Raw genomic sequence first — 25,095 nt, 5'->3', positions numbered from 1 at the left:
GAGATCAGGTAAATACCTGAATAGGAAGCAATCTTAAATATAAGGAGAATGATTCCCTTTTTATCAATAATAACCTCTAAAAAAGAAAGAAAAATATTCTGGGCAAAGTTGAACAACTTTGAGAAGCATATTAAATAGACACCCATGTATAAAGTTTTATTGATGGATTTAGTTATCATGCATAGTTATATTAAATACATTACTTAATAGGCTACATTAAATAGATTAATTTAGAATGATTATCCTTTACCATGATATCAAATAATTTTGTTTAATCTCTTCCCATGCATCTTGACTTCAAGGTCTTCCCCAATACAGAGTCATTTTTCACCTTCTCTAAAATTTTCCAAACCTATCATCATCGTACCTGTCTGTTTGAGATAAAGCACTTTTTGAATCTGTGTTTCATGCCTTCGTTGGAAATTTCCAGTGAAGTCACAAGAATCGAACTGCATAATGTTAAGACTTCTTGTTTTCTCATTTATCTAACAGGTAAATATTTGTGACCTCTACATGGTGACCAAAGTTGAACTGCGTTATTAAGTGATTTTTAAAAGGCATATATGTAATAACATTCAATACTTGCATTTGTGAGAACACACTTCCAGGAATAATGACTAATTCTTTGTTAAGTGATTTTTTTTTTGCCCCCATTTAACCTTTATGCTACAAATAAATTCTATAAAAATCCTAAACTGGCATAGTTCATGTCATTTTCCCCCTGTCCTCCAAATAGCTTCTTATTGTTCAAAACAAAAGCCCAGTTCTCTAGTCATAAGAGAACACTTATAAGGACTTGAATTTAAGGCAATTCTTTTTTGTTGAGGGATAGAAAAAAAGGAAAATGCCTTGTACTTGGACATATATGATATTCTCTCTTTTGTGGCAATATTCATTCATTTATATCTATTTTGCATGAAGGAGATTTGGTACTAAGTGTAGCAAATCAGATGTGTAAGCTGATTAGTGCCCAGGCTAGTCTTCCTCTGAGAATACTGTTTTTACACTCAGGCTATACTGGTCTTAAGCATTTGCAACATTGGTAACAAGACATTCCAATTTTTTTAATGTTTGTTTATTTTTTGGTGGGGGGGAGAGGGAGAGAGAGAGAGCACAACCAGGGGAGGGGCAGAGAGAGAGGGAGACACCTAAAATAGGCTCCAGGCTCTAAGCTGTCAGCATAGAGCCCGACGTGGGGCTTGAACCCATGAACCACAAGTGAACTGAAGTGGGATGCCCAACTGACTGAGCCACCCAAGTGCCCCTAGGTATTCCAATTTTTCTTAATTGCTTTTGTAAAGAGCAATTTTTTTCCCACTTAAAATATATCTACTTTCTTTGTTCCGTGTTTCTTGGGGCAATCACAAATGCAATGTATGTAGCTTCCCATATCAGTGTAAGCAAATTCACTTTGATGTAAAGAACACTTTACCACATTGGGTACCCATGTTATTCAAATTGCCAGGGAAACTCCAAGGACCAAGTGCCTTCCTCCAAACAATTTCTAGCTCTGTAATCAGCTTCCTGCAGATATTTTGCATATTCCCAACTGAGCCTATGGTAATACTATCTTTTTTTTTTTTTTTTTTTTGCAACCTCTGTAATGATCCAGAACTGGATACATTTCTTCAAAATTCTCCTATTTGTAAAATAAACCATCCTTTTTGTTTCCACTTCATATAATTACCTGGTAGAAGAACACAAATTCATGGTGAAAAACTCAAGTTTTCCTGGTTCTCAGTTCTGAGGGGAATCTTTTCTGTTGGCCTTTTAAGCAGATTCATCGTTTTCAGAGCTGTCCCCTAACAAGATTTCACATACCAGACCTTGAGGAAAGCTGAAGTAAGAACATTAAAGCATCCTTCTATAAAAGTAAGCCTATGGAGATGGTGGTAGGGACAGGTAATTATGAAGTGATACAGTTTAGTATCTTTATATTGATATTTATGGACATCAGGATTTGAGATTATTCTTTTTAATAGCCCTCAAGAAAGTATACTGATGAGAGAAGTATCATCTGATCACTCGACAGACTCATGACAATTACTTGCTTTCAGCCACTAAATTTTGAACTGGTTTCTTACACAGCTGTTGCCAAACCAAACAACCTTATTTAATTTTTATAACAATCTTATGAAGCAAAGTAATTACTTTTATTTTACAGATTAGCAAACTGGAGATCAGAGAGGCTAAGGAATTTATCCAATGTCACAGAGCTCCTATGTGGAAGAGCTGAGATGAATGTCAGCTATGCAACCTGAATGATTTGCAAGGCCATTAAAATAGAGCCATAATGGAGAGGAGTTAATTTAGAGAAAAATAAGACAATCTGTAGCTGCTGTTCTTTATAGCATCAGGACTTTAAGTGAAACAGAGTAAATTGATAAAGCCTAAGATAAAAGTATCCATTAACGTAGTACAGAAAGCTTCTCAGGAAACAAAGGCAGCCTGCCAACCACCTATTTTACTGCCTTGAGGGCAGTAAAGTTCTTTAGAGAGGAGCAGTCTTATAAAGAAAGGTTCATAGACTGAAGCCAGACAGGAGTATTTTGCAATACAGTAGTTGTTCCAGTCCTCCAGTCCTATCTGTGAATTCAGGCCAGTCTTTTCTTTCCCTTTTTATCTGCCTTCCATAAATACTGAGACTGAGCAGCAAGTAAGAGTTTATCCCTGTATCAGGGTCTGATGTTGTAGGGATGAATGACTCCTTCATTCCTGTAGCCAAAGAATGGACTGTATAGTAAGACTGATGGGAAGGAAAGCACGTAATGATAACCAGAGATATGCATACTAGGTAGGATATACAGAGCTCTCTAGGAGAACTGGGAGAGCTACTCCCCTCCATCTCAGCAGGGAATGGAAAGAGAGTTAGTCAAGGAAGCTTCCCAAAGGTGGTAATGATCAAGTTTAGTCCTCTAAAATGAAAAGGCTGTCATCTCCTGAAGGGGAAAGGAACCAAGGCCATGTGCAAAGGTATGACCTTGAAAGGATACATGGCTCTTTAAAAATGACCTCTGTCTGCACACTTTTTGGGGAGCCACACTGTGTTGTTACTGGAGTGAAGAGAAGGGATGGAAATGGTGAACCTAGAGAAGGAAGCAGGTCTCACACCATGGGAGGTCTTTCATGTACACTCAGTTGACTTTCTCTTAAGGCCAAAGGGAAGCCACTCAATGAGAGGTTTTAAGTGGGAAAGTGACATGATACAATTTTCCTTTCAGAAAGATCTTACTGAAGGCATTGCAGAAAATAGATTTAAGGGGGCTCAATTATAGGCAAGACACAAATTAGAAATAACACAAATTGGTAGGTTACCAGTGATGAAAAAGGCTAATGAGAAAAGAGGAAGAAAAGAGGAAGAAGAGAGGTAGCTAGATTCAAGAAATAAAAAAAAAAAAAAAGGAAGGAGGCACTTGGGTGGCCAGTCAGTTAAGCATCTGACTCTTGATTTGGGCTCAGATCATGATCTCATGGTTTGTGAGATTAAGCCCCACACTGGGCTTCATGGTGACAGTGGGGAACTTGCTTGGAATTCTCTCTCCCTCTCTATCTCTCCTCTCCTCTCTTGCTCGCTCACTCTCTCTCTTAAAAAAAAAGAAGGGGCGCCTGGGTGGCGCAGTCGGTTAAGCGTCCGACTTCAGCCAGGTCACGATCTCGCGGTCCGTGAATTCGAGCCCCGCGTCGGGCTCTGGGCTGATGGCTCAGAGCCTGGAGCCTGTTTCCGATTCTGTGTCTCCCTCTCTCTCTGCCCCTCCCCCATTCATGCTCTGTCTCTCTCTGTCCCAAAAATAAATAAACGTTGAAAAAAAAAATTAAAAAAAAAAAAAAGTAGAGAAATAAGGGGACTTTAATAAGCATGTATGATTGGCTCCCCTTGTTTAAAGTCAGTTACAAACCTGTAATATAAATTAAGAAACTTCTCTAGTAAGTTCCAATGACAGTAATGAATTAATGTAATTTGCCAAGTCCTCTTTAGAATTATCTTTCAGAAAGGTATAAAGTGAAAAATAATGAATAATTTCCAAACACAGCAAGCACTTATCATGTGACAGGCAAGTGCTATCAACATCATGTCTATTTTCTCACTTAGGCTTGCTAATGATCCTATGAGGTAGGTAAAGTTATTACCTCACTTTACACAGAAGAAATAGGAGGGGATACATGCCATATCATTCATTTTTTGGTGATTCAATAAATATATATTGTTTATTTTGTCTGTATCAGTCATTATGTTAGGGGCTACATAGGACAAGGAAATAGAATACATAGCATTTGTCCTAGAAATGCTCATAGCTAAGTGGGAAAAATCTAACACTGATAAATGGAAAGTTCCATGATAGTATAATAGGTGCCATCAAGGTAGTCTGACCTAACAACTGTGGGAAGACTCTGGAGACAACCACCTTTAACAGAAAGGCAAACTGTAGCTCAAATGTACTTATCAGCATAAACTCCCACTGTCAAATAGAAGCCAATAGCCAGGTTACTGTCTGCATTTGGGCTGGTTGTGCCATGAACAAATTCCCCTAGTCATGAGAGGAAAAGATAAAGCGGGTACTGTGGGTTAAGGTAGGATGGGGTTATGTGGCATTGCAGGGGGGAGAACTTCATGCCAAAAATTACCCCTTGCTGTAACATCAAACCATGCCTCTGGTGCAGATCTAGATCTGTCCAGAGCAAGGCATCACACTGTAGGCCAGTGGCGGCCCTGGCTAGCAACATGTGTAAAAGTCCGCTAAAAGAATACCGTGATTCGGGGCGCCTGGGTGGCGCAGTCGGTTAAGCGTCCGACTTCAGCCAGGTCACGATCTCGCGGTCTGTGAGTTCGAGCCCCGCGTCAGGCTCTGGGCTGATGGCTCGGAGCCTGGAGCCTGTTTCCGATTCTGTGTCTCCCTCTCTCTCTGCCCCTCCCCCGTTCATGCTGTGTCTCTCTCTGTCCCAAAAATAAATAAAACGTTGGAAAAAAAAAAAATTTTTTTAAAAGAATACCGTGATTATAAGTAACTTATCTCTACTAGCTTTATTCTTAAAGACAAACTCACAGATAGGTAGACAGTCACTTCCTCCTCAAATGAAGTCCCTGCAAACTAGCATTTGGTTTTCCAAACCCAGACCCTGACTTTATACATAATGAAGCTAATATAAGGTAATATGTTAAGGCAGAGACTTTTGGGAACCATAAGGAATTTTTCAAGTCTAAGTCCACTGTCTTTAACTTGTGGTTCATGAACCAACCACGGTGAAATCCAAAGGTTAAAGCTGAGACACAAAAGTTTCCAAAATACTTTAACTATTCACTCTTTTCTCAATTTTATTTTTGTCTGCAGGCCATTCTTGCAGATGAAGCCACTGAAAGTTCTCATAACCATTATTTTCATTTCCAACTTAAATAATAACTATTTCTGAGCTCTGATAAAATGATCATTTTACTTTGTGTATTTCCCAACTAGGGCCTTAAAAATTCTGTAAATAAACTGACAGCAAACATTTAAATTAGCCCAGTGCTTTTCGTTTTCTTTTGCACACTCTTTCCTCAAAAAAAAAAAAAAAAAAAAAAGAGATTAAAAGAAAGTAAACCATCACAGACTATGAAGCAGTGAACATGGAGTTACAGTGCATGGTTACATTTGTACAGTGAAGAATTATGGGCCATGTGCCTCTTCACTGGGGAGTTGACCTCTAGACTCTTGAGTCCAACTAGAAGGAATCCAAGAATGCGCTTTCCAGGAGAGCTCAAGTACTCAGGGATGTCCATGTGTGAAAAACTACACAGCGAAAATTCCTTAGGAACATAAACATGACCACGGAAAAGATGAGAGATCTAGGAGGGAGTGGAAGCATTCTGTACTAGCTCAGCTTTACGGTCCTTATTTATTATTAAGGTTACAATGTATATTTTGTAGGCAAATTTTATTGCACTAATTAACTCATTAACAACCTCTAGAGAGAAGCCAGACTTCTCTGCAGGCTGGTTTGCTGAATTTTAATGACCCAGATAAAGAGAAAAATGAGCGTTCTAGGTTCAGTGAAAGCCCTGGGACTCTACAAACAGCTCTGATTTACTTAGTGTATCGTATCATAGAGAAGTGTGAATTGTGAATTAAAACAGAGAAGAATTCCTCAATACGTATACAACACAATAGGTTTGGCTAATTTAAATAAGCAATGCTTATGGCACTTATGGCATTTTAATTTAACAGAAAAAATCAGCTTTGATTTGCTTCCCCTGCCTCTTCTGATGAATTGGAGCAGGAGCCAGTTTATTCCAGAGTCCACACTAGCCAAGCAGGCTAGGGTTTCTAAGTGAGAAGAATAAGGTGAAGAGTGAGAAGGACTTGGATGTAGCTCAGCCTGCAAGGCATAACCATTTAATTGACAGTACTGATGTGATTTGTGATATTCTGAATGATATCTGATGTGGTACCCTGACCTCCGATGTCTGGAGTATGGACATCTTTGTTCTCCATGGACGCCAAGACTGCATTGCGAATGGAGGTGGCATAGGAGTGGAGCTTGAGGTAATCCAGCAAAATGCAGCTTGCCAGAAGCATGGCAGTAGGGTTGGCCATATTCTTATTGGCTAAATTCTTGCCTGATTGCCTTGAGGCTGTTTCAAACACTGCGTACGTATGGCCATAGTTTGCACCAGGCACGAGGCCTGCTCCCCCAACCAACCCTGTGCAGATGTTGTTGACTATGTTGCCATAAAGACTGGGCATCACCATTACATCAAATTGCTGAGGCCGAGATACCAGCTGCATGGTGGTGTTATCCACAATCATGCCTTCGAAAGTGAGCTGAGGATAGCGGGAGGCCACCTCTCTGCAACACTGTAGGAAGAGACCATCTCCCAGTTTCATGATGTTGGCCTTGTGCACAACCGTCACTCTCTTGCGTCCCATCTCCTGGGCCAATTGGAAGGCATATTCAGCAATGCGCAAAGACCTGGCCTTGGTAATGATCTTCAGGCTCTCGATCACTCCTTTCACACTCTCATGCTCCAGGTTGCTGTATTCACCCTCTGTGTTTTCCCGAACAACTAAGATGTCAACATCCTTGTGCCTTGTCTCCACTCCTGGCAGACTCTTAAAATGGATAACGTTGGCATAGAGATCCAGCGTGGTGCGAAACATATTGTTGCGGGATTTGTGAGACGGTGGCAGGTTGTGGTCAGTTTCGATGTTGCCCTTCAAGGCCACGCAGTTTCGACGGACTGCCATGATGGCATTGTGAACGTCCTCTTCCCCAGAAGTGGAGTTAACTATCACCTCCTCGAAGTCCACAGGCACACATGCATGTCTGAACACAGTCTTAACATGCAGCATAAGTTCAGGCCCGATGCCATCCCCAGGAATCATAGTCACAGTGTGTCGCCCACCATACTTGGCTGATGGAGGAATACCGTGTTTAAAAGAGAAGCTCCTCAGTGAGGTCTCACGGACAAATAAAATCTCCCAAGAATGGAAGAGAGTAGAAGGTCGCAACATGGCCTTCACAAAGCAACTGGCAGCTGTCAGCATCTTCAGTGCCATGATCATTAAGGAGAGGTTAACTTATGTAAAAATACACAAACTTCCTCTTGTTTTAAATTGGCTTCTTCTAGCGGAATTCTAGATCCATAATTCTTGTGTAGGTCACAACTGTCTCTCCTGCTTGGTATTCTATTCTGACAGACATTCTACTGCAGTGAGAGAGATGTGAAGTATCATATAGAAAGTATATTTATTCAACGTGCTAACCTCTGCATGATATACTTTTTTTAAAAAAATAGGCTATATCAGGCCTTCTGTAACATCATACAGAAGTTTTGGGTTCACAGCAAAACTGAATGGCGGGTTCAGAGATTTCACAGAGAGCACCTACATCCCATTAAATTCCCTCCCACTATCAAAATACTGCACCAGAGTGGCACATTTGTTACAACCGATGAACCTACATTGACACAACATTTTTACCCAAAGTCCATAGTTTAAATTAAAGTTCACTCCTAGTGTAATAATTTCTGAGTTTGGACAAATGTATAAGGAGGTGTGTGTATCTACCACGATTGCATCATACTGTACAGTTTCAAAGCCCTAAAAATTCTGCTCTGCTTTGCTTACTTATCACTGCCTCCCCCTAGCCCCTGGTAACCACTGATCTTTTAAGTGTCTCCATAGTTTTGCATTACCCCAGGATGTCATATAATTGAAATCACATTGTATGTAACCTTTTCAGATTGGCTCCATGGATTTAGTAATATGTATTTAAGGTTACCTCGTCTTTTCATGGACTGATATTTCATTTCTTTTTAGAACAGAATAATATTCCATTGTCTGGATGTACCAGTTTGTATATCCACCTACTGAAGGACATCTTGGTTGTTTCCAAATTTTGATAATTATGAATAAAGCTGCTATAATTTTGGTAATTATAAATATGTGCAGGTTTTGTGTGGACATAAGTTTTCAACTTACTTGAGTAAATATAAATAACAAGGACTTCTGTATCCTATTGTAAAAGTATGATTAGTTTTGCTAGAAACTGATCAACTGTCCTCCATAGTGGTTGTACTATTTTGCATTTCCACCAGCAATTAATGAAAATTCCCATCGTTCTACATCCTTGTCAGAATTTTTCGTCAGTGTTCCAGATTTTAATCATTCTAATAGGCACCTAAGGATAGTTCATTGTCTTAATTTGCATTTCCCTAATGAGATATAATATAAAGTATCTTTTCATATGCTTATTTACCATATTCTCTGATGTGTTATCTTTCACGGTTTTGGCCCATTTTTTTAATTGCGTTTTTGTTTTCTTATTGTAGAGTTTTAAGAGTTCTTTACATATTTGGAATGCTGGTCTTTCATCAGATGTACCTGTTGCAAAAAACTTCCCCCAGTCTGTGGCTTCTCATTCTTTTGACATTGTCTTTTTTTAGAGAAGTTTTTTAATTTTAATGTAGTATATGTTTTTAAATATTTCTTTCATGGATCCTGAATTTGGTGTTATATATAAAAAGTCATCACCATACTCAAGGTCATCTAGATTTTCTCCTACATTATCTTTTAGGAGTTTTATAGTTTTGCATTTTACACATAAAGCTATGATTCTATTTGGAGATCATTTTAGTGATGGATTTAAGGTCTGTGTCTAGATTAATTTTTCTGCATGTGTATGTCCCCTTGTTCCTGGCACTATTTGTTTAAAAAACTATCTTTGCTCTATTATGTTGGTTTTGTTCCTTTGCCAAAAATCAGTTGACTATTTCTGGGCTCTCTATTCTCTTCCATTGATTTATTCATCTGTTTTTCTGCCAATAACAGTATCTTAATTAGTGTAGCTTTATAGTAAGTCCTGAAGTTGAGGACTGTAAGTTTTCCAGCTTTGCTCTTCTTCAATACTGTGTTAGCTCTTTGTGGTTTTTTGTTTTGTTTTGTTTTGCCTCTCCATATACGCTTTGGAATTGCTTTGTTGATATCCACAAAATAACTTACTGGATTCTGATTAAATTTGTATTGCATCTACAGATCAAGTTGTGAAGAACTGATAACTTGACAATATTAAGACATCCTATCCGTGAATAGAAAACATCTCTATTTAGTTCTTCTTTGATTTTATTCATCAGAGTTTTGTAGTTTTCCTCATATAGATCTGGTACATATTTTTGATTTATACCTAAGTATTTAATTTTGGGGAATGCTAACATAAGTGATATTGTACTTTAAATTTCACTTCTTTATTACTTGCATATAGGAGCGCAACCAGCTTCTGTGTATTAAATTCCTATCTTGAAATATTGCTATAATCACTTATGGGTTCTAGTTTTGTTGATTATTTCACATTGTCTACATAGATGATCTTGTTGTCTGCAAACAAAAACAATTTCTTCCTTTTTAATTTGTATACCTTTAATTTCCTTTTTTTGTCTTAGTGCATTAGCTAGAAATTCCAATATAATATTGAAAAGGAGTGGTAAGAGGAGACCTCCTTAGCTTGTACCTGATCTTTGTGGGAAAGCTTTGTGTTTCTCAAGTATGATGTTAGCTGTAGATTGGATGTGGCTCTTCTTTATCAAGTTAATGAAATTCCCCTCTAGTCCTAATTTACTAAGAGCTTTTATCATGAATGTGTGTTGGGTTTTGTCAAATGCTTTCCTGTATCAAGTGATATGATCATGTGATTTTTCCTTTTTTATCCTGTTAAAGTGATGGATTACATTAACAGATTTTTGATTATTTTACCAGCACTGCATACCTGGAATAGATTTCAATTATGGTATATAATTCTTTTTCTACATTGATGGATTCAGTTTGCTAATATTTCGTTAAAGATTTTTGCATCTTTGCTCATGAGAGAGATTGGTCTTTCATTTTCTATTCTTGTAATGTCTTTGTCTGGTTTTGTTAGTAGGGTAATGTTGATCTTACAGAATGAGTAGGGAGTATTTTCTCTGCTTCCATCCTCTGGAATAAACTGTATAGAACTGCTTTTCTATCTTTTTTTTACAGTTCATTTATTTATTTAGAAAGAGAGAGTACATTATTGGGTTAGGGGCAGAGAGAAGGAAAGAGAGAATCTTCACTGTCAATGCAGAGCCTGACGTGGGGCTCAACCTCACAAACCCACAAGATCATGAACTGAGTTGAAATAAAGAGTCAGATGCTTAATTGACTGAGCCACCCAGGCACCTCGGTATAATTTCTTTGCAGAGTTGACCAGTGAATCCATCTGGGTCTGGTGATTTCTGTTTTAGAAGGTTATTAATTACTGATACAGGCTGACATATATATATATATATATATATATATGTAATGTGTATATATATGACATATCTATATGTATATGTAATATATAAAATATATAGGTTGATATAGGTTTATTCAGATTGTTTCTTCTTATATGAGGTGTGACAAATTACATATTTTGAAGAATTGTTTGATTTCATCCAGGTTATCAAATTCATGGGCATAAAGTTGGACATAATATTCCTTTATTATCCTCTTTAATGTCCATCGTACCTATAGTAATGTCCCTTCTTTCATTTCTGATATTAGCAATTTGTGTCCTTTCTCTTTTTTCTTAGTTAGCTTCTCTAAAGGCTTACCAATTTTGTTGATCTTTACAAAGAGGCAGCTTTTGGTTTTATTGATTTCCTTTACTGATTTTCTATTTTCAAATTCATTGATTGCTCCTTCCATTCTTAATTATTTTTTTCTGCTTACTTACATTTGGTCTTCTTTTTACAGTTTCCCAAGGTAGAGCCTTACATTACAGATTATAGATCTTTCTTCATTTCCATCAAATGCATTCATTACTATACATTTTGCTCTAAGAACTTCTGTTACCACATACCGCAAGATTTTGATAAGCTGTGTTTTCTTTTTTTTTTTATAAGCTGTGTTTTCATTTCCATTTTGTTCAAATATTTTTATATTTAAATTTCTTGAAATTTCTTCTTTGACCCACATGTTATTTAGAAATGTATTGTTTAGGGGCGCCTGGGTGGCTCAGTCGGTTGAGCGTCCGACTTCAGCTCAGGTCACGATCTCGCGGTCCGTGAGTTCGAGCCCCGCGTCGGGCTCTGGGCTGATGGCTCAGGGCCTGGAGCCTGCTTCCGATTCTGTGTCTCCCTCTCTCTCTGCCCCTCCCCCGTTCATGCTCTGTCTCTCTCTGTCTCAAAAATAAATAAACATAAAAAAAAATTAAAAAAAAAAAAAAGAAATGTGTTGTTTAATCTCCACATGTATTTTGGAATTTTCCTGCTATCTTTCTGTTACTGATTTCTAGTTTAATTCCATTGTGGTCTCAGAGCAGACATTATTTGTTTCAATTATTTTCAATTTGTTAAGGTGTGTTTTATGGCCCAGAATGTGGTCTGCCTTACTGACTGTCTCATGTGAGTTTGAGAAAAATGTGTATTCTGCTGTTATTGGGTAAAATAGTCTCCTGATGTCAATTATATCCCATTCATGATGATGTTATTTAGTTCAACTTTGTCCTTACTCATTTTCTGCCTGTTAGAGTCTGTTCCTTTTTATTGTTAACCCTTTAAGAAACTGCCAAACACTGTTCTAAATTGATCATACTATTTTACATCTCCACCAGCAGTGAAAGAGAATTATAGCTTCTTGACATCCTCACCAACACTTGTTATGTATTCCTAATTTTAGACATTCTAATGTGTTGTGGTAGTATCTCACTGTTTTTGATTTGCATCAAATCACTGTGATGGTCAGTGTCTTTAAATGCATGTTCTTATCTCAGAGTTACAAGCATTAATATCTAGGTATTGCTAGAAATCAACCATTCAACCCTGCAAAGCAAGCAACTTCTGTGCTTCCCAAAGTCATCACAGCTATTCCATTAAATTAAAAATTAGGCATATCTTTAATTATAAACCAGCCATAATCCCATTCTTATTTAACTTTCAGGCATCAATGCCCCCCTCCATGCAAGTTTTTGGGGAGGTAGGGGTCTTATTTATGAAGACTTCCAAAAGGCTGTTAAAATCCAAGAAGATGAAGATACAGACTTAATAATGGCTACCACTAAAGAACACTCACCACGTCTAAGGTGCTGTGCTGGATATTTTACACGCATCATCAGAATTCACCAGGTAAGCATTACAGTCCCCATTTTACAGATGAAGAAACTGGCTAGCGCAGATCTTACAAATTCATACAATTATGAATTAATAAAGAATGCTAACAGGTAAGGTGAGCATGTCCAGGAGCCATAGAGGCCTAGGCCAGTGCTTCTCAAACTTGACCACCCTAGGATCTCATTGAAATGCAGATTCTAATTCAACAGTTCTGTTGAGGGAAGATTGCAGATTCTGCATTTCTAAAGGGCTCCCTAGTGATACAGATTCTACTGGCCTCCTTACCACATATTGAGTAGCAAGGGCCTATCTTTACCCCCTCACAAGATCCAGTCAGATAGGGCCAGCATTTGGTGTGCTTGAAGGCAGCCTACTGGGAGTCAATAAACTGCTTCCTAAACATGATACAAAACAGGTGTTGAGTAGGAACCAGCTGAGTACCTGCTTATCACTTAATATGTCACATAAGAAAGTTAACAGCTGTCCACCACCAGGGCCAAAGACTAGAGCAGAGGACAATCCCAGAGGAGAATACTGGAAGAGAAATGACTCAAGCTCACCTACACAATTTTGTTTCTACCAATGGGCCAACTCTTACCTAAGGATACAGAGCAATCCTCTTCCTCACATGGAGAAAAAGATGCACCTTTCAAAGATGTGAATAAAGCAGGAAGCCTGAGAATGGGATTATAAAATGGACAATGGTTGAGATTTTAATAGCCGGGCTGATCTACAAACATACATGGACAACTGAAAAAGTTCTTAACCTCACTGGAACAAAAAATATATGTTGTACGGGTAAAAGAATAACCAGAGTGCTATGATTTCACATATTCAAGGGATAAGAGTTCAACCAAATCTATTGTAAGAGTAATGTGAAGACAATATAAGGGTTTAAGTCAGGGACAGAGATAATATGACTTGCATTTAAAAATATATCCTTTGGAGGGTAAACAGCAAGGTGGCTAGCATGGCAGCAGGGAGGCCAATTAAGAGGCTATCACTACTGTTCTCTAAAAATGATCCCCAGACCAGCAACATCAGGGTTACCACAAACTGGTTAGAAATGTATTTTCTTAGGACTATCCTTAGACTTACTGAATCAGGAAGTCTGGAGTTGGAACCCAACAATCTGTGTTTTAATGATTCTGATATACACTGAAGTTTGAGAACCACTGGGCTATGAAACGGTCCCAATAGGAAATCATGAGCAGTTGTACTACAGTAAAGGCAGTGAGGAAGGAGAGAAATCAATTCAAAGATATTTTGGAAATAAAAACAGGACTAGACTAATGGCCTGAGAGACACTGAATATTATTCTTAATGTCTTTAGTGGACAGGGTAAATGAGATCATTGATGAAAATGTATGACACTGGGGGAAAAAAAAAAGAGTTGGGCCTGGGAACAGGACAGAAAATGAGCTCAGTTTCAGATATGACATGTTCAGGGAGCCTGTAGGACATCCGCATAAAGATGCCCAGTGGGTAGCTTAATAAATGAGTCTACAGCTCCAGAGAAAAGATTGTGAATCGTGACAGAAATTCAGGAGTCATCAACATAGGGAGAGAGTTAGTCACAGAGGAGTATATGACACAGCCTCGAGCAGAGGGTTTCAACTTTTCTTCTGCTATGACAGATGATGAATGGCAACCATAGGAGGCACACTCCTAGGAGCACACTCAGATTGAAATGAAAACCGAACATACACACTATGAACAAAAGCAACTGACCACATAAAGCAGAGTGTTCCTAAGCTGTTTTTATAGGACATACCTTCATAAGCATTTTAATAGTGAATGATTAGTAAAACTATCTGTTAATACTCTCAAATCATCATTTTTTGAGGGAAAAAGATATATGACTAACATAAAACCTATGTAAAACTATATTTTACAAGTCAAATTCAGAGCTCTACTAGTAATATGAGAAAGCACACAATAAAAAATAACTCATTTTATGATTAAAAAGTGTAGCACATAATATTTATATTTATTCATGATGTTAATATAAATAATCTCGCACATGTTATTTGGTTGATCATATTGCCTTTGATTTGGAATTGTAACTAGAATGCATTCTCATTTCTAGGCTATGCAGAGATAAATGCATATGCATGCTTTCTTCACCTGTTATTAAAAATGTATCCATGGGTAAAATCAAGGAAACAAACACAACTATAAATCCACAGTTGACTAATAATATCACAAAATTGCTGTAACTATCAATGACATATCAATAACCATAGTCCATAGATACTTTCAGCAAATATAAAATAGGCAATGAATTATAAGCAAGTCACTTCCAGCTAGCTGTAATCCCACCTTTCCTCACACAATCAAGCACATACTACTGACACGCAAATGAGTTTGACAGCCTTATAATGGTAATTCGGAGGTGAGTCTATTTCAAAAAGTAAATCACTTGCAAGTGCTTGTAACTTAATGCTTTATGAATAAGTGAGTGGTTTTGACATTATGTCATGATTGATTCTGACACTGTAATGTGTCATACCACTGAGGTCAGGAAGTACTAGGCTAGAAAGAGGATTGTAGTGAGAGCACAGAAAAATGATGGGGACAAAACTGAAGACCATCAATTTTGAACTGTTAGCGGACTAGAGGAGAAGTGATCTGGGAGGGAGGAGGAGAATAGAGCTAAAAGGATGTCACAGAAGCCAAGAGAAGCGAAACATTCAAGGAATGAGTGGCCAACAGTGTCAGTATCGAGTTGACAGAATAAGTAAAATCAGAAGTGGCAGTGACAGAGTCACGGACAACCACCATTAGGCTGCACTGATTAGTGACTGAGAGCGTAAGTCCCAGAGCCCAACTGCCTGCCACATATGACCTTTGCAGCTTTTGCAATATTCATGACCTCTTTTGGAGCTTATATTCTAATGAGAGCAGACAGCAGAAAATACATGACAGATAGACAGATACAAAGGTAATCAACACATAATTGGATCTTTCAGCATCAGAAAGAAAAAAAAGCTATGGAACAAATATAAAACCTGCTGCCTTCTAGGAGCTTACCTTCCAGGCAGAGTTAAAGGAAACGTGTCTAGGTAGAATGTGAACTGGAAGTTGATGCTAAATGGGTCCTGAGTGACACAACTGGGACATGCAAGTTCAGAGGACGGACTCACCATGTCCCCGAGAGAGGGTGGTTAAGCAAAGGGCTCTGACCAAATCTTAAAGGAAGGCTAGCAGTGGATAAGTACAGAGGAAAGGAGAAAATTTGTGAGATGGGGGGCAAAATTGAAAGGTCTGTAGGGTACACTGAGCCTCCCCATTTGGCTGAAATGAAAGGGTTAGGTAGAAAAACGGTGGCAGACAAGTGGGTAAATTAAATTGTGGTCAGAGGGTAGAGAACCCTGAATGGAAAACTAAGGAAACTTATGATACCCTGAAGATTTAAGGTTTTTGAAATAAAAATACAAGGTATTGAAAGATACCACTTTAAAAAGGAAAACATGCACTTAAAAAAGAGACTGTAAATTTTCAACACCCAAGAGCACTTTATAATAAGCTGTGCCTCACTGAAAGCAGAAATTTTAACATACGCTAAGAAAACTCTCAAAATCTACTTCATGTCGTCCTACAAAATCAACTGATAATGAACACTGTTTTATCAATAATTTTTCTGAAAAGATCAACGCACAGAGACTTAATTTTTTCCATTCTCTCTACTGCACAATTTATGCAATTTCCCTCCGGTCATTCCATCGCTAATAACCACAGAAGATCTAACAGATGCAGCCAAACTTAATGTAATCCCAAAATGTGCTCCTCGTTTTCCAAGAGATTCCACATGATACAATAACCAAATCCACTGCAGAAACCATCTGAAGAAGAGCTACACTTATTTTTACACTAAGAGCTTTTTGGATATAGTTTTTATTAGTAAAGGTGAAAATCCAACCCTAGCGAAAGGGTATTGAGGGGGGGATGGGGAGCTCACATTATTCATGAGTTTTTGTTTTCTGGTTGTTTTTTTTTTTTTGCTTTTGTTGTATATAAAACAGTGAAATTTATGAATGTGATGCTTAAGCAACAACCTGAGCCTTCCTTGAAAAGAAGACAGGTAAATACTCCAGATTACAGGTAAACTGAAAACAATTTATCTTTTATCTTCCCTTCTCACTAAGCGTTACAGCCACATGAACAACTCTATTAAATAATTTTCTGTTACCTAGGGCCTTGACTCTGCCACTCTAGATTCTTTCTCCCTACCTAGGAGGATTGCAGTCTTCCAAGAACTATTCACAAGTGTGATTATCATACTTTTCTTCAACTGCTCTGCACTTCAGAGGCTTTCCTTTCAACCAGGATCTGGCACAAAAAAAAAAAAAATCTCTTTGAGTTAATAGTGACTGGAGCCATAAATCAATGAAGTCCTCCTCTCTGTTCAATCCAATTTTTTAGTTCAAAACAGACACCGATTCCATAATTCTTGACACCAGCTCAGGCAACCATACACTGTGGGTTTTCTCAAAAAGTCCCACTTTCAATTTGCCCTAAATCATAGTTCCTGTAAAGCATACTCTACACTTGTTAAGCCAACATGGCTCAATTTTTTCAATACAGTTATCATAGTAACTACAGAATCTGGAAATTAGAGGAAACTTTCTGAAGCCAGCTAGTTTAGCCAACTGATTTATACCTGGTCAAGGTTACAAAGCAGGTGTAATTATGCAAATGTTCTCAAATGGATTCCCTTCATCCCCTGCCTGCAAATGCCCTCCCTTAACTCAAGATGGAAAATGGCCTCCACTGGGCACCATATCCAGGGCTGTGTGTGAAAAATGCAACAATGAAGTAGGTGTTATTCTCATCACATTATAAATAAGGAAAGTGATATGCCAGGAGGATTAATAACTCCTGCTAAGTGAGGGGGAGATTCAAACTCACATTTCTTCCACCTAAGCTTGTCCTCCTTCCCCTATATCATGTTGCCTTTCTTCTTCTGTGTTTTTTCTTAAATATTCACTTATTTTGGGGAGAGCACATATTGGGGAGGGGCAGAGAGAGGAGGACAGAGGATCTGAAGTGGGCTCTGTGCTGACAGGAGAGCGGTAAGCCAGATGTGGGGCTCGAACCCATTAACCATGAGATCATGACCTGAAGCAAAGAAGGGTCACTCAACCAAATGAGCCACCCAGATGCCCCTTCTTCTATGTTTTATGTCTCCATGGGCTCCCATCCTCCTCCCTTCCTCCTTCCCATCCCTTCCCACTGACAATGAAGTGTCTACCAAAAGAACAGCCCAGATCACTCTACACTGAATTGCACTGTCAACCATCACATCCTCATTTGCACAGAACTTTCAACTTGTGTGTGTTGTTTTTTTTTTTTTTAATTCAACTCTTAAATATGAGTGAAGAGCCAGATTCAAACATGTGGGGGAAGCTTCTATTATAAAAGCCACCAAAGTAAATCAGTAGAAACAAGGACTCCATTAAGAGAAGAATATTTCAAATGAACTATCATTAATGTCTTCAGAGAACAATGGTACTGCATTCATGAAAGAAAAACAATATGCTATGAAAAAACATAGAGAAAAAGTGGTCTTGAAGTATAAAAAGGACAGCAGAAATGAAAAGTTTCTGAAGAAATGAAAAGGGTTGGAAGATAAAATATAAGAAATCCCTGGATATTAGACAAAAGTGATAAAATACATGAAAATAAGAAAGAAAAGAATATTGGACAACTAGGGAGTATGGGATCAAAACAACAGAAGAGCCAGAAACAAGAGACAAAAGACATATGGGTAAGGAGATGGGACAAGTCAGCAAAGACAATTCAAAAACATTTATGACTTGGGGCGCCTGAGTGGCTCAATTGGTTAAGAGTCTGACTCTTGATTTCAGCTTAGGTCATGATTTCATGGGTCATGAGGTCAAGCCCCATATTGGGCTCCACACAGGGCATAGCGTCTGCCTGATTCTCTCTCTCCCTCTCCCCCTGCCTCACTCGCACACACTCTCTGTCAAAAAAAACAAAAAACAAAAAAAAAAAAAGAGAAAAACATTTATGAAGTTGAAAGCTATGAGTATCTAGATTGAAAAGGTCCAGTAGGTGCCCAGCAGAATGAAAGAAAACTGTACCCCTGTTATCATGAAATTTAAAATGGGATTTCAACTCCGATGTTTAAAGTAGCGTTTTCAACAATAGCTAAATTATGGGAAGAGCCTAAACGTCCATCAACTGATGAATGGATAAAGATGTGGTTTATATATACAATCAAATACTACTTGGCAATGAGAAAGAATGAAATCATGCCATTTGTAGCAATGTGGATGGAACTAGAAGGTATTATGCTGAGTGAAATAAATCAGTCAGAAAAGGACAGATATCATATGTTTTCACTCATATGGGGATCTTGAGAAACTTAATAGAAGACCATGGTGGGGAAGGGAAGGGGAAAAAAATAGTTACAAACAGAGATGGAGGGAGGAAAACCACAAGAGACTCTTAAATACAGAGAACAAACTGAGGCTGAATGGGGGGGAGAGGGGAAAATAGGTGATGGGCATTGAGGAGGTCTTGTGTTGGGATGAGCAATGGGTATTGTATGTAAGTCAATTTGACGATAAATTATATTTAAAAATTGGATTTCAAAACAGAAGATAAGAAGTCAGAAAGGTGTTAGATTTCTCAAATTCCATAATGGAACCTAGAAAACAATGGAATAATTCCTCCAAGCTTCTGAGAAAACAAAAATTATTTACAATCAAAAATACAGTGGCTTTTCAAATTATCAGGCAAGGATGAAGGTAACATTATTTACTAGACATATTATCTTTTGCTTATTATGTGCCAGATAGTTTTTCAAGCAGTTTTTAAAGTATCAACTCACTTAACAAAAGAAAGAAGTTTTCAGAGAAGATCTCAAAAGTTTTTCTCCCATGTGCCATTTCTCATGTAATTAATGGAAAATGTATCCCACCAAGCCAGAGCAGTAAATCAAGACAGAGTATGCGTGGTTTTCAGGAACAGGGGCTACCACCCCAAGGTGATGCAAAAGGGATCCCCAGAATCATAGTGCAGAGAGAGATTCCCCAGACATGAGCTGTGTGACAAGCCTAGAAATCAACCATCCTTTGGGTTGAGTATTGATATAACTGGTGAGAGTTTAGGGATAAATTATGATAAGTCCACAGCAAATTAAGCAATAAAATGAATGACTCAATGATTGTTAATGACAGGTGAACGAAGATCTGTGCAAGAAAGGAAACCAAGTACACTTGATAATTCATTCATCAGTAGCACGCGCACAGTCATGGTAACTCAAACACAGAATACTAATTTAATGAAAATATGTGTGGTGTGGTGTATTAAAGACAGCCAAATCTCCATCTTATATGGTGGGAAGTCAATAAAAAATGTCAAAATTGGAAATATGGAGAGGTAGCAAAGAAGCATGCTATTTAGAGATATGGATGAAAACACCAAAAGAATCTCTTAAAAGCAGTGGAAGTGGTTGCCTCTAGGGATAGGAAATGGGGAAATTCTCCAAGGGGATTAATCTTCTTTATAAAATCTCCTAGAACCATTTGGTTCTTTAAACTACATGTATGTATACGTTTCACAGAAATACAAATTGATTTTTTGGTGTCCACAGATTTTTTCATTGAGGCAGCAAAGTATGAGAGTTAAAAATTAGCAGACTGCTTGGGTTCTAATATTGGCTCTTATAACTATTTGACCTTAGGAAAATTGCTTTAAAAAAAAATCTCTCTCTGCCTCAGTTTCCTCTTGCATAAGAGTAATAATACCTTCCTCAAAGAGTTTTGTGAAGATTAAATACATATAATCTGAACAGTATATAGCTCAATGCATATCTATAAATCATTTTTATTTGTGCAAATACAATATTTGAAGTGTTCTGTATAATTCTAAATAATAAAAATAAAGATAAAACAGTGTATCATTTCATTCCAACTCCATATTACATTTATTAGCCAAAATTATAATTTTAAAAATGCTAAGAACCAATAAGCTAACATTCTAAATAGCAGTGATTTATTAGCAAACCCTTTGATAACTGAATATAGTTGATTAGTATGGTCACTTCTGCAATGTCTATTCAGTAAAGTATAGAAGGTTCTTCAATATTATATCCACTTAAAGAATATTTACAGCCCTTAATATTCCAACCTTCCTCTACTTAGTAATTTGAGAAGTTGATGGCAAGTATTAATATGTCTTCTAGGGGAAAATGAATTAACTTTCATTTATAATTCTTCCCTTTACCAAAAAGGAACTATTTAAAAATCTGTCTTCATATTTTGTGAACACTAATTTTTTAGTATTTTTAGGGCAAATATAAGTGTGAGTTAAAATTCATTCATCGGAAGTATGCTGAGGAAAAAGGGCAAGGATCCGCCATTGTCCTCAAGACAGAATGTCATTTCCCCTCATGTAGATGAGTACTCTCTGTCTGCCGCCCATTTATCAGTCAGTTGGGTTACCAGCTAGAAGACAGATGATTCTTCAGCAACTTAAAATACTTCACTGAGCTGCTGTTCGGTAAGGGATGTCAAAGGATGAGAATGTGCATACATAAGTTGTCAACTCAAGATGAATGTTTTATATGTTTCTTGTCCCAAACTGCCAAAGATGGTGCTAAAAATGAAATACACACAAAAAAGCAAACAATCCAATTAAAAAAAATGGGCAAAGACCTGAATAGATATTTTTCCAAAGACGACATACAGATGGTCAAATAGCACAGGAAAAGACGTTCAACATCACTCATCATCAGAGAAATGCAAATCAAATTCACAAAGAGAAATCACCTCACATCTGTCGGAATGGCTAGTATCAGAAAGATGAGAAATAACAAGTATTAGCGAGGACGTGTAGAAAATGGAACTCTCCTGCACTATTGGGGGGAATGCAAACTGGTGCAGCCACTGTGGAAAACAGTATGGAAGTTTTTCAAAAACTTAAAAATAGGACTACCATACAATCCAGCAATTCTATTTCTGGGAATTTATCTGAAGAAGACAAAAACACTAACGCAAAAAGATACATGCATCCCTAAGTTGACTGAAATATTACTTATAATAACCAAGATATGGAAGCAACTTAAGTGTCCATCAATATATAATAAAGACACACACACACACACACACACACACACACACACACCACAGAATATTATTCAGCTATAAAAAAAAAAAAACAATGAAACCTTGCCATTTGTGACAACACAGATGGACCTAGAGGGTATTATGCTAAGTGAAATAAGAGAAAGACAAATACTATATGATCCACTTAAATGTGTCATGTTAAAAACAAATGAACAAAACAGAATCATAAACACAGAGAACAAAATAGTGTTTTTTAGAAAGGAGAGGTGTGAGGGGTAAGGGCAAAACAGATGAAGGGGATTAAAAGGTGAAAACTTCCAATTATAAAACAAGTCAAAGGGATATAAAGTATAGTACAGGAAATACAGTCAATAATTTTATAAACTTTAGATGGTGACTGACGGTAATTAAACTTATTGTGGTGATCATTTTGCAATGTATATAAATGCTGAATGGCTACTGTGCATCTGAAACTAACAATGTCATATGTCAACTATACTTTGATTTCTAAAAAATTGAAATACATCAGAATGCTCCAAGTACTAATGAGCCATATTTGAATATTCATGGTTGAGCCACATAATCCTGGGTTCCTCCAGCTGTACAAAGGGACCACTAATGAAGACATTCTCATGATACTAAAGCAGCCTCCTGGACAGTAATCTTTCTGTTTCCTGAGGCAGCTTGCAATACTACCTGTCAAATCTAATTACCAGCAAAAGAACAGAAATCTATCACTCGTCTAGTACCTTGTTAATATGCCCCCAATGAGCCAATGTGAAATGGGTAGTCCACTTGAAAAAAACAGGGAGACAGTGTCAATGGTGCTCATCAAGGTCTGGGTGTCAGAAAGAATACCGTAATAAAACCAAGTAATGATTTCTGAATGAAGATATAATGGGCCAAGTTTGCTAAAATTAAATTCAGTCACAGGTGATTGTGTTTTCTAACACTTGTGTGGACTACTTAGGTACTGCTTCATAAAAACATTTTGGGAAGTTGTATGTGAGCTTTTAATCTACATAAAATGTATGGACATAACTAAAGTGTCAGACTGTGCATCTGAAAATTAAGAAGAGCATTTTACTTTTGACTCATCTGGAGAAATCCTAGTTCCTCATCTGTAGCATTTAACTTAATCATAGCATCTGTTAGTGTATCAAGAAAAAAAGTTCCACTCGCAGCAGATTAACATTTGTACATTTGGTATCATGCGGATAGCAGGGGGTAGAGAAAATTTGGAAGAAGGGGAGGGAAGGAAGGAAGAAAACACTGGGAGAAATATAGTAAACTGTAGATAATTCCTTCTGCTATTTCCCTTCACTTCAAAGAGTTTTTGCCATAAAATGAGAGTTTGAGATGGAGGATGGAAATATGTCACTGCTGAAAGCAGACTCCATTCCTCCTTTATGCTTCTAGTAGCACCGGTATTTTACTGAATCTACTTTTAATGTTGAAAGACACAATATTTATTTCTGGTTATCTTCAATGTGGCTCCAAAACACAGTACACTCTTCTGGTGCTTGACTAAAGAAACCTCAATCTCTTCTAATTCTGCAGGAAAACCTGATTCTGTTCGACTCACTGAGTTTCACTGCTCTTCTTTCTGCCATCTTGTCCATCTCAATAAATGGCCCTTTGGTTTTGACTCTCACCAAAAGCCTTAGAATCATCAGTCTTGGACCTCATTGTCTCTCATACACTTAATCCATCAATAAATCCTTTGGGTTCTAAATTCAAAATATTTCCCAAATTAACCATGTTCAATACCTCCAGTGCTACAACTATAGTCTGCCATCATCTCCCACATGAGCTATCACAATATCCTCCTATCTGGTCTCCCTGCTTCCACTTTTGACTCCTGGTGGTCTAAAAAAACTCACAGAAGCAGAAGTAATCCTTTCAAATATACAAGTCTAATCAGGTCATTACTTTTTATTTTTTTTAAGAGCAAGATTAAGAGAGAAAAAGGGTGAGCATGAGCGGGGGGAGAAGGGCAGAGGTAGAGAGAATCTTGAGCAGACTCTATGCTCAGCTTGGAGCCCAATGCAGGGCTAATCCCATGGCCCTGGAATCATGACCTGAGCCAAAATCATGAGTCAGATGCTCAACTGACTGAGCAACCCAGGCACCCTTGCCACCATTCTTCTTGATCACTTGCTCCAGTCACCTGGGTTTACTCAAAGTTCCTTCAGGACCTCCACCCTTGGGGACTTCACACTAGCTATGCCTTCTGCCGGGAACAGTCTTCTCAGATACCTGTGTGATTCGTCTCTTCACTAGCTGAAGTCTTTCTCAGATATCACAATTTATATCAAAGAAAAACCTCCCTTAATCCTTCACTCTAGTTTCTTATCCTGCTTTAGTTTTTCTTCTTGGTATCACTGATTGAAACCATATCATATACTTATGTGCTCATTTGTATTGTCTAACTTTCCAGCTTCAGGGAATCTGCTTAGTTTCCTGCTACACTCACCATATCTAGAACAAATTTTGTCAGTAAGCATCTGTTGACTAAATGAACTGAGAAATTACACTGAGCTGTACTTTGTTGGAGATTTAAAGGATCTTATGTTAATTTTGATCATACATAAATCATATCTCAGAACTTACTGCCTACATATGACTCCACTCTAAAGCATATGATCAGGATAACTCTATTCAAACTTAATTTAAAGACAAATGCGCTAAGCTGGGAGCATTTCTTCACTGATATAGGCTGGGTTCCCAAGAGCCAGGCAAGCTAAATTCTGGAAGATAAATCATTTCTGGGAAAACAAAAAAAATAATGGTCTTTTAACTATAGTAGTATCAAGAAACTCTTACCTGGTAATTTTGTATCTTCTCTTCTCGGTAAAACACCAGTATGGCCATCATTCTTCTACTCTATACAGGGACTGCATTCCAAACTCCTTAGTAGAGCATTCAAGACTTCCTGGATACCAGCCCAGCCCACCCACTGGATCCCTCCTGGAAGCATTTTCATTTTCTGTTTCTCACTAACCTTATTATCCAGCACAATCACATTATACTCTATTCCCCAAAAAGACCATGGACAAATACACCTCTGTGACTTTGCTCATGCTATTCTTCTGCCTCAGACATCTACCCCTGATACCCATTTGGCAAACCCCTATTTGTCCCACAAAATTCACATAAAATTAGATCACTTCTTATAAAACTTTCCCTGACTCCTATTATAGCAAGTACACTTGCTTTAGAATGATTACTCCTTCACAACACAATAGAATTGTGAAGTTACCAAGTTTATCCATCACAGATTATAACATCATCAAGCATGGGGATGACACCTTATTCATTCTTGAATGAATGCAGTATTTGGTGTATAAGAGATGCTCGACAAAGGTGGGTAAGGGTGTTAAACCTTGTTTTTCCTGCTTGAACAGGCACAAT

The 25,095-nt window shown here is 37.7% G+C and overlaps 2 protein-coding genes across 3 annotated transcripts in view; both read right to left on the bottom strand.

The window, feature by feature from the left end:
* The window catches only part of NELL1 (neural EGFL like 1), an 879,943-nt gene that overhangs the window by 297,870 nt on the left and 556,978 nt on the right, over positions 1 to 25,095 (bottom strand). The window lies entirely within an intron of this gene.
* On the bottom strand, positions 6,151 to 7,769 carry LOC123601491 (isocitrate dehydrogenase [NAD] subunit gamma, mitochondrial-like). The gene has a single exon (XM_045484783.1). The coding sequence runs from the start codon at positions 7,536 to 7,538 to the stop codon at positions 6,369 to 6,371; it is 1,170 nt and encodes a 389-aa protein (XP_045340739.1). The 5' UTR covers positions 7,539 to 7,769; the 3' UTR covers positions 6,151 to 6,368.

Source organism: Leopardus geoffroyi, chromosome D1 (assembly GCF_018350155.1).
Source record: "Leopardus geoffroyi isolate Oge1 chromosome D1, O.geoffroyi_Oge1_pat1.0, whole genome shotgun sequence".
NCBI lineage: Eukaryota > Metazoa > Chordata > Mammalia > Carnivora > Felidae > Leopardus > Leopardus geoffroyi.
Note: the sequence above shows the minus strand (reverse complement) of the source record. Positions and strands in the feature narration are given on the sequence as shown.

Bases quoted from the DNA above. Each gene is read 5' to 3' on its own strand.
- LOC123601491 (XM_045484783.1), bottom strand. From the start codon at position 7,538: ATGATCATGGCACTGAAGATGCTGACAGCTGCCAGTTGCTTTGTGAAG.